The 10,643-nt window shown below is 33.3% G+C and overlaps 2 protein-coding genes across 4 annotated transcripts; both read right to left on the reverse strand.

Moving 5' to 3' along the window:
* Positions 1-479: 479 nt before the first annotated feature.
* LOC145615034 (uncharacterized protein C594.04c-like) lies at positions 480-2,343 on the reverse strand. The gene is made up of 3 exons (XM_081670114.1): positions 2,007-2,343; positions 1,521-1,784; positions 480-1,225 (listed from the first exon to the last, which is right to left on the reverse strand). Exons 1-3 carry the CDS (start codon positions 2,244-2,246, stop codon positions 743-745), a joined length of 987 nt encoding a protein of 328 aa, XP_081526240.1. The 5' UTR covers positions 2,247-2,343; the 3' UTR covers positions 480-742.
* A 3,731-nt stretch (positions 2,344-6,074) lies between these two features.
* On the reverse strand, positions 6,075-9,289 carry LOC145615311 (GCN5-related N-acetyltransferase 10, chloroplastic-like). 3 transcript variants are annotated; one of them, XM_081670373.1, is made up of 5 exons: positions 8,620-9,289; positions 8,023-8,075; positions 7,000-7,197; positions 6,503-6,740; positions 6,075-6,376 (listed from the first exon to the last, which is right to left on the reverse strand). In XM_081670373.1, the coding sequence occupies exons 1-4, from the start codon at positions 9,070-9,072 to the stop codon at positions 6,527-6,529; spliced, it is 918 nt and encodes a 305-aa protein (XP_081526499.1). In that variant the 5' UTR covers positions 9,073-9,289; the 3' UTR covers positions 6,075-6,376; positions 6,503-6,526. The 3 variants fall into 3 exon arrangements, with proteins under 3 accessions (XP_081526499.1, XP_081526498.1, XP_081526500.1); XM_081670372.1 differs by having other exon boundaries at positions 6,075-6,740; positions 8,620-9,288; XM_081670374.1 differs by lacking the exon at positions 6,075-6,376 and having other exon boundaries at positions 6,616-6,753.
* Positions 9,290-10,643: the final 1,354 nt, after the last annotated feature.

The following is a 10,643-nucleotide window of genomic DNA, read 5'->3' on the forward strand; positions in this document are numbered from 1 at the left end:
AAACAATGTTCCCCAGCTTATACCAGTTGACTCAAAAAGTCAGTCAGGCTCACATCAGTAATAGTTATAGACACAAGTTTCACAAGTACAGATCTATACAGTAGATATATATCATATTTCGCAGATTCGCAGAATGTGACCTACATTATTTTCTTGTACAAAGCTATTTATAGACATGTCGCACAAGTACAGATCTATACAGTAGAAATATACCATATTTCGCAGAATGTGACCTACATTATTTTCTTGTACAAAGCTATATAGGAGAACATAAATGACACATGATCAGTGGAATCAATAAGGAATCCAAGATTGATCAGGCATGCAGTATTGTGAAATGAAATCAAAAGTAAATCCTAGATATAGTGGCTGTTATCCTTACCCCTAACAAATCAGACTATCTCAGTATCTTGTATAGATTTAGCACACTATAACTATAAGTACCACGAAAGTGTATAGCTGGTACCAGAAAGATAGGATTTTGCATTTTTGTTCAACACTTAATGGACAAGTTGAGATAAGAAGAAAACTCAATTGATCTATACAATTGCGTACAATACATTAGACTGGCAGGACAGGAGCAAAAATCTAAGGAAAAAACCTTTAAAAAAAAAACAAAAGCTAAGGAACCCTTCCTATCAAACAAGCAACATTCATGAATCATTATATAACTCAGAAAGAGCCAAAGAGGGATAGGAACACACAATTACAAAGTGAAATTCGAGGGACTCCAACAATGATACTAACTGGTCTTATCTTTTGTCTCTTCAAGGGATGATGACTTGAACCATGGGATCCAAACTGAGGTGGTCTTTTGGTATTGTCGGTATGCTTCAGCTCTGAAGGGCTGCTTAAGCATTCTCTCCTCAACCAGAACAGTCACATAAGCTAAGCACAAGGTATTAACAAAGGCTCCTACGAATATCCACCCTTGTCCAAGGCTCCATGCAAAGATACCAAGTCCCCACCACCACAGCTGCTCCCCAAAGTAGTTTGGATGCCGCGAGTACTTCCACAAGCCATCCTCCAAAGTGGGTAAGATCGGCTTCCCAGAAGCCTTCAACTCCGCATTCTTGGTGGAAAACTCGTGGAGCTGAGTGTCAGCATAGTAAGCAACAACTATACCAGCCAAGCACACAGCAATGGCTACAATATCCCAAATGCTCCATGGTGCTTCAACAGTATGTATGGTGTAGTAGGGCAAGGTTAATCCCATCAAAAATATCTGTAATACATTTAGAAATTTCTCGGTCTTAGTCTCTTATAGGTCCTTATAAAGAGAGCTCAACCTTAATTCTTCTAAAGAAACATACATTGCTTAAAAATCTACTGCATTTAAACAACAAAATCATACTTGCACATTTTCCTCAAGATCACACAACTGAAATAGAAACATGTAAAATTCGGCCTCGAATCATAGGACCAACTTGAACATATATCTTTTTGCATCAGAACAACTTAATCTTCATATAAACATCTTTAAAGTAAAACAAAAATATATGGAAAAGTAAGAAATATACCTGCTGAGCAAAATAGATGGCAAAAAAGGAGACCCACCACCAATTTTTGCCATACTGTTGGCGCATATCAGTGAAACGCCAGTCCTCCCTCGCCCCCCATTGCCAATTTTCGCGGCGAAAATAGTTATGAGAAAGCCTTAAACTCCATAGAAATGTCAACATTATAACAATTCTGGACCTCCACATATTATAAGTTGCTATTGGGTGAGTTGCATAGTAGTAAGCTAGCAGCAATGGAATCACTGTCCAATATGGATCAATCATCTGCACCCAAAATCAAACCCCACAAACAAATTCCAAAAATATTTAGTACATTTCCCAAAAATTTCATAAATCTAATCAAATTTCACACCCTAAAACATCTTAAACTCACAAATTACATAATATAAACAAACCCCAGAATGTAAATTCAACAATTCTTCAAAAATAACTACTCAAATTCAAAATAAAAATTGCTCATTTAAGTTTAAGAAGTAGTGATCATACCCAGTGGCTGGATTGGAGATGACCAATAGCCCAGAACATGACATTGATGTTGAAGAAGAAGAAAAGATTGGCAAGAAGAAAAGGGTGTTGGTAGCACCATGACCAAAGGGAGGAGAAAGAATGCTCAGAATCAGAGTAATGCTTGAGAAAATACATGTAGAAGAAGATGGAAGGAAGAGGGGCTAAGAATGCTATAATTGCATTTTTAAGATTGCTATGGTTGCTTTTAGTTTTACCCATGTTTGATAAATTATGGTTCTGAATTTGAGGATTTTTTGTGAAATTGGTGGGTTTTTCTGGGTTTTTGAGAATAAGGGGATGATGAGAAAATTGAGAATTTGGGGGGTTTTGGAGTGACAAATAGAGGTTTGTTAAGAGGGGTTTATATAACTCCATGAAAATGATCACTTGTGATAATTGGGATGTTGAAAAATCAAATTCAATTGATTGTTTTTTTGCCACTCTTTTCTACATTGCTTGCATAAAGTGCTCATCATTAATTAAGAAATTAAGTGTGGGTTCCTCTACGACTTGTATGCGCTATTACTTGTTAGTTTGAGACACTTCCTTTTCCCTTATTAATTGTCGATTGTCCTATATTTTACTTAATTTTAATTTTTTGGGTGTGTATTGTTTATCTGAACTTATTTTATTATACGACCTAATTACATATGATTTTCATGCTATATATGTAGTTATGTACATCCGATCAACCATAGTTTAAACTTTTTATTTTAATGTATAATTGAGTTTGACATCACAAAATTACTTCATATAAGTATTAAACTTGGTAGCAGAAACTACTGTAGATATTATGGAGTAACATGATGTTGAGTGTAACTATCTAAAGAAAGTCAACATGCATTTATATTTCTAACAACATTTTTAATATGTATCAATGTATCATCATCATACAATTATACTTTGTACGTACAAATTCTAGTATATATAAACGGTCCATAGATTTAGAGATTTAATTTTGGCTCTTATGACAGTATGATTAGCTACTCTACATCTTCTAATAGCTAAATGATTGTTCTTTAGGACTTATAATAGAGTAATTACGTTGGAGCAAATAATTGATACAAGTAGCTAGATAATTTATTCTATGTTGAAGCAAAGATAGGCTAATTAATGAATTAACACAATATTAAGATTAGAACCATGTATATTGCTATTTCATTTGATTTGTTTAGTAGTTTAAAATTTCAACTTTATAGGCCTTGATTAACTATCTCTACAAGACGGCGCAAAGCATCTCCATTGATTTTCTTACATATAACTTTACTGTGATCTCCCAATTTATAAATGTTTTCTCCACTCTGTAATGGAGTTAAAAAACTTTGAGCCGAAATGAATCCAAAATCAATCATTGCTAATATCATGCAAATCCATAAAAAAACATTATTCTGATGTGTCACAAAATTCTAAAACTCACTTACATACATTAATTTATTGTAATATATCTTTTGCAAAACTAATACGAGTGTAAATTTTTTTAAAAATAAATAAATTTCTAGTTAAAAATTATTAAAGTGCAGATCATTGTAAATAAACCCCCATTTGATATTTTCTAAAAAAAAAATAAAAAATAAAAAAAAACATTTGATATTGATGACTACAAGACATGGTAGAGAAAAATGTGTAAAAACTTAGCCAAAGTAAATAGCATATACTTCCTTTGTTTCATAATAATTGCAACACTTTGATTGACACACATGTCAATCCACAACTTTAACCATACATTAATAATTATAAATATATATTATTAAGAAGTATAAAAGCTTGATGTAATGAAAAACTGAAAATAGACATGAAGAGTAATCTATATGAATAGTGCAAAAGTTTAAAAAACAAATTTACATGGTCATAATGTCATATGAATAGTGCAAAAGTTAAAGTGTTACATTTATTTCAAAACAGAGGAAATATAAAATACTTGGTATATGCACATAAAGATGTTTACTAAGGTAGATTATTTTAGTAAAGAGAAAAGGAAAGTGATACGGATAATGATGATTATCATCATGTTTAAGGAAGAAAGTAGTGTGGCTAATCATAAATCTTTAAGTCTCTCTTATGTACTAACCACCATGCGCCGAATTTAATTTGGTTGTGTATGTGATTCCCGCCTTTTTCTAGTCACTTTTTTTATTCGTCAAGTCCAACCCAATTTCATCCATGTGGGCTGTTGGCCCCCCGCAATCCACGCTTCAATCTTCTTCTATTTTTACAGCGTTACACCTTTGTTACCTTAGGGGACCAGTAGTTGCACCAATGCCACCAATGCACTTATGCACTATGCCTTAGGAACTATGGTCTATGGGCCTCAATTAAGTCCGGCCCCGTGTTTTGTTAGGCTAGATTATAAACAGCAAATGATATAGACGAGATTTAATTTGATGTAAAATTTTGAACATCAACTAAGTGACATCTATTTTCAATTTATTACGGAGTAGAAGAGAAAAATCAAATGAAACTTGTATAATTTCAAACATAGTCTTGACAAGTTGAGTTTGAACTTGAAATGGCTTTGGCTCGATTCTTAACTCTTATAACTAACCGTGGTTAAGTAATTTCTCAAGTCTTAGAAATTTCAACACCTAGGATCAAAGCTTCTCATGCTTGGTGTCCTTCTCGTTGAAAAAAAAAAAGAAGACTTTATTTTTTAAGTCTTTACGCTAAGTTGATGAGATTATAAACAAGAACCTTCCTTAGTCCTTTTTGAGAACAGTGTGAAACTTTTATAACATGAAAGCATGCAATAATCAAATGGAGTAATCGTGATGCTTCTTGTAAAGGAATCAAAATCATATGCAAAAGTAAAAAAAAATGCAAAGTTGAATGGACGCAAGTAATCATAGTAAATTAGGGATTATTGTAGCAATTTAGCGCATGCTTGCTTGACAACCCATAACTATGTTGGCTATGCATTCTTTTTACTATTTCAATCTTTTCTTTTTTTTATTATTTTTTTTACCTACAATTTTGGACTTGTCTCCATGTAATCATACTCATAATTGATTAGCCGCGTTAATCTTCAAACTTACCGCAGTTTATAAAACAACAGTTATCACAAAACTAGTTCAGATTTTACACTACTAAGTCACGAGTAAAATTCATCACATCTCAGAAGTAAATACAAGTAGTATTTTTGAATATTCGGAAAAAGGTAGTCGTTACAACTCACAAGTCGATCTTACGTTTAACCATCAGGCTAAAGAGGGAAGACCCATGTTGATGTTGGGACCATAGTAGGAAATTTTTGTAGCACGTGTGGAAGTCGTCCCCCATTACAAAAAATGTAAATGGGTGTGATGATTACAAAGCAGATAGCTAATCTTGTAATTAGTTGTAGCAGAACATCTGATGTTCTTTGTTAATTGCATGTGTGATTCTGGGTTGTTTGCATGTGTTTGTTGAAAGAAAGCTATGTCAAAGCTCCGGGTTTTGCTCTCTCTATGTTTTTCTTATAATTGCTCATACGATTTGGGCCCTGATTTAATCTCTTAATCTGTAAAAGTGTTAAAACTATTTTTTAGATTAATGTTAGGGACATGATCAAAAGTAAAAGTGAATGATTATTGTAGTTCATGATTTGTTATCTTGACTATTTTGTGTATAAGCAGCTGTAAAAAAAAGTGTCAATAATTTGTTTTTGTGATAGTTCAAGAAACAGTGAGTACACGAGCGTAGTGTCATTACCAGGCTCGAGGCCTTATTCCTTCGAATTGAAAGATTTTTCATACAATGGTTGCTCTACATTAGGAGTGCTATTAAGTATTAACCTTATACTCCATTACTCCATAAGTCATTAACTCGGAAAAAAATGGAGAGTTAAAATTGACAATTGATTGATAAGAACATCCATCCCATTAGTTCATAAGATCATAACCTTTTTAGATTGAACCCCTAAGCCCCAATAACGGGCCTAAATTTTAAGGCTAGCTAGTACATACTGTCTCCAATCTTGTTGAATCTACATATTATATACATTGGCACTGTTCATATTTGCCACCTCAACCATTATTGTTGATTATGTAAGAAAATGCATAATCACGCAATATCTTGTAAATGGCAAGTTTTTGCATTAATAAGCGTGAAAGTCAACTGTATAGATTGAAGGGAGTGGAGAAAGTGTTGATTAATGTACATCATAATAAGCCAAGTAGGTTTTGAAGGATGGAATTTAACCTTGGAAACAGGAGTATACATGTAATTCCGATTTCCATTTGGGTAATACTTTTGGGTAAAGGAGGTCACATTGTTCACATAACATGATTTTGAGCATCTCCAATAGATACAGAACATTATCTTCTTTACCCAAATCCATCATCCATCATCCATCATCCTTCAATCGACAAGGCTTCCCCACAAAATTCAAGCAAAAGGCCTTTAACTTAAGTACGGGTAGTAAAGAATAAAGATTACTAGGCCCTGTAAAGATTTAAGTACTGTGTAAAAGGATGTACATATGCTGTATGCTGATGTACTTACAGGGAGAGGAACGATTCTGAACACTAGCAACATCGTTTGATCATGAGGATTCGACGTTTTCTCCCAATCCAAGTAACCCAAATAGGGTCTACGGACACCAGCCTATATCCAGCATTGGTGTACAATGAACGAGCACCCCAATCATCCTCATATGCTCTTAGCACAAGATATTCATGCCCCCATAACACTGCTGTTACCTCACAGGCTTTCAACAGAGCAGTTGCTACTTTCTGCCTCCTGGACATGTTTGCTAAAAATCTGTTAGTAACTCCGTACCCATGCATATAAGTTTCTGATACTTAGCAAGTTAAGCATTCACTTAAATCAGATAGTTGTCAACAAGGTTTAATTAGCTTTTTAGACAGAAAGTTCGGTGCTCGTGAGATTAAGAAAATATAACTTTCATGTACTGTAGTTTCATAGTTTGGACTGTCATTGGAAGATGAAGTTCTACTCGAGGTGTATTGAAACAAACATAGAAGTGTAAGACAAAAACCTGAAGTGTTTGGAAACGGCGATTCCTGAAACATAGAGATACTCTGGAGCTCCTTGGAGGTGTTGCATGACGTCGTTATCTCTTAATACAGTGACATCAACTACACCTACAAGTTGCTGTTGGTCTTGTTCTGCCTGAAAATTCATTGAAGTATCCCTATCATACTCCTTTGCGGGCTCTGCCACCAGACATGCATACCTGTTTTTATTTTCTTATCATCAAAATAAGAACTGTATTCATATACAACTAGCAGTTATATGTCCAACAAGAACTCTCAGGATAAACAACACTGCGGTTAGGGTGTTGCTGTGGGTGGGTGTTTAGGAGAAGGCCTTTAGCCTGTGTATCGGCGGCCTGGTTTACAAGTGCAGCTAGGACTCCATGGGCCATGGGAGACAGGAATTGACCATGGGATACTGTTAATGAATCCATACTCTGTACCAGGTTTGATCCTGTGGCATCAGCCTCAAACACTAAACCAAAAGTTCGATCATTAATCAGCAGCATCAACTGATTTAAGGAAACAAAGGTTTGTTTTTGGGACTTTTGGCTTGAATGTTACAGAATACCTTGTGAAATTGAGAAAAGAATACATGCATTCTATAGTCCAAATTCCTTTTTTTCATTTTTTAACATTGCTTGTGAAGCCAAAATTTGGCCTAATAACATAAAAATCATAACTTATTAGGTGCACTTGAGTCCATGTGCTTTTAGAGTTTCAGGTAACGTAACAATAGTTCAACGGAAGTATAAATGGTTTATCATTACAATTATATTTCTTGAATTGTTGTCACGTTACATAGAAACATATACTCGTAGCCTCTACAATTATATGCATTACGATTGTGTTGAGCTGTTTAATTATGCAACAGCAAAGAAACTTGTATAAATTCAACTCTACAATGGCAAGAAGGTTGATTTTAAGTGAAGTTACTAAAACTACATGCATCCATAATTAATTTCCAATTGTATCTAGACTAAGCAATGATTCTTTAGTTCATTATATAAGGATGAAGAAATTACCTGTCCGGAGGAGAGTTGCGTAATCTATAAATAAGTCCAGCAAGAACTTCAGCCTGACAAGTGAATAACTATATATATTAAGATCATTTCATCAAATTATACGACAAATTACCCTGTAATTAAGCATTAATTTAAAAGTTTGACTGGAAAATTCTTCAATTATGATGATCATAGAACTTATCATAAACAATGTAATGTTATAACAAGACGTCACATTTCCCATTAAGAGCTATGTACTAGTATAATAATTTAAAACAGAATTCCCTAAATGGTCAATAGCACTGACCAATGTGTGATTTTGTTGCATAATACACAAGCCTACATGACATGCGCACGTTGGAAGAGAATCTCACCACATAGAAACCCATTAGTATTTATTTAATCCTAAGTCAAATGTCCCAACTCACATGTAGATCTTTGAGCTATACACAAATTAAACCCACTGACACGCTCACGTTGGAGGAGAGTCTCACCACATACAAGCCCATTAGTACATATTTAATTGTAAGTTTGACGTCCCAACTCACATGTAAGTTATTATCGCAATAAAGATAAAAAACGAGAATAATTAAATAATGAAATTAAAAAGAAGGGTACCTTAAAGAAACTAAAGAACCAATCATCAAAGAAAAGAGAAGGAACATGAAAAGCTTCAGCTTGAACTTGAGCAACCTTCTTCATTTCACTCCTATCCTCTTTCATCCTCCTCACTTTCCAACCATACTCTTTCACCAAATACTCAATCTCATTACTTTCATCAAACCCTTCATTTTTTCTGATTTCAATTTCAGCCGTCTGATCAATCATCACCCCCACTTCTTCATCTGTACTAGGTGGACGCTGCTGTACCAGAGCACTGCTGTTGCTGTTATCACTACTACTAATACATGCTAATTTAAATAACCCGCCTCTAATAATACACTTATTTTTATGTATTAGTACTAATGATTTTGTAATTACAACTGGTTTATATGACTTGGATTCACCAGAAATGGAGAGTCTTCTGGAAATGTTGAGTAATTGATGGTTAGCTTGTAAATTAGCCATCATAATTTTTATATAAATAATGATATTATGTACACTTTTTATGTGACATATACAGTTTCTGTATCTAGAATTAGAGCATGATTATTAATTTTTTGAGAATTTTTGTGACTCAAATGTTGAATTGTTGGGTTTGTTATTGGAATGTGGAAGAGTAAAAAAAAAAAAATGAGGAGAAAAATGGGATTAGGCGTAAGTGGTAGTGAAGAGGGCATAGAATATGGAAATGCCAGATGGGAGAAGTGTAGCCTAACACTTGGCATACCTTAGAGTTCAGGTTTAGATTTTGTACTAGTGGATTTATTTACAAGGAGAGATGAGCACATACTCCACAACAGTCCACATAACAAATTGGCAATGTGTAATGTGACAAAACTGCAAATTCTACTTCCGTTTCATATGATTTACAACTATTAAATATATTTTACTCACACTTTATTTAATTGGTTGCAAATAATATGAGAAACGGAGCTAGTATAGATAAATGGGATATAATAACTGCTAAAAATTTCCTCATCTTATGTATCCATATGAGTCTTACATCAACATAATGTATTTGTATCTCGATTTTTTACTATCTCACTCATATGTCTAAATTATTTCATATACAATTTGACAATTGAATTTCATACTTATGACACATGTATAATTTAAAGAAGTTTTACAAAGACTACAATGTTTCCTTTATCAAAACCTTATTTCATTAGACAAAAGTATATAACAAATAACAAGTTTATCATAGAATGAAGATTTATATATATATATATATATATATATATATATATATATATATATATGTTGTTTTATTATTTTATGCTACGGGTATCTCTTTATTATGTGGAAGATGATTGTGTAGTGTGATATGAATTGAAACTTATATGTACCGAATTGGAGTTGTATCATACAGTGATACAGGGTACCGAGTAATTGTACATTCGTCCAAGTTTCTTTCAATTACATATTGCTTCTTTTTGTTTTTTTTTTTTGGTTAATTTTAAATTATAAAGGAAAGTGGGTGTGAATGAATTTCATTTTTCTCTAAGCCACCTGAAAGCTTTCAAATATCCACCTCTACGTATAAAGAGTTCTAGTAGGAAAACACGTTATTAACAAACTAAAAATAGTGAATCAATGTAATCTCAATTTCATCTCTAAGTTTGTTATGGAGTATTAGCAAATGGGTTGTTAAATAAAATTGTCAATTTTCTTAGGCCATAAATGGAATGATGATCCTACTAATTCAATTTTTGGACAGAAAAGTTGAATTATTATATTGATTAACTAAATATTTTACATCAAGTTTTGGACAATACGGGTTAATAAGGTTGAGGATTTTGAGATTATTTTTGGACAATAGTTGTTAATAAAGTTACATTATTATATTAATTAAATCATTATTTACACAATACATATAATTTTTGGATAATTAGAAACGAGTTAGTTTTGTCAATTGAACACATAATCATGGAATCGACTCGATCATTAGATTCTACATTAACACCTGATTTCCTTCATGAGAAGAAGGCCCAAAACCCATGAAACAATACCAAAAACAGCCAAAACCCAATTCTAGGTGC

Source organism: Chenopodium album, chromosome 25, assembly GCF_948465745.1.
Source record: "Chenopodium album chromosome 25, dcCheAlbu1.1, whole genome shotgun sequence".
NCBI lineage: Eukaryota > Viridiplantae > Streptophyta > Magnoliopsida > Caryophyllales > Amaranthaceae > Chenopodium > Chenopodium album.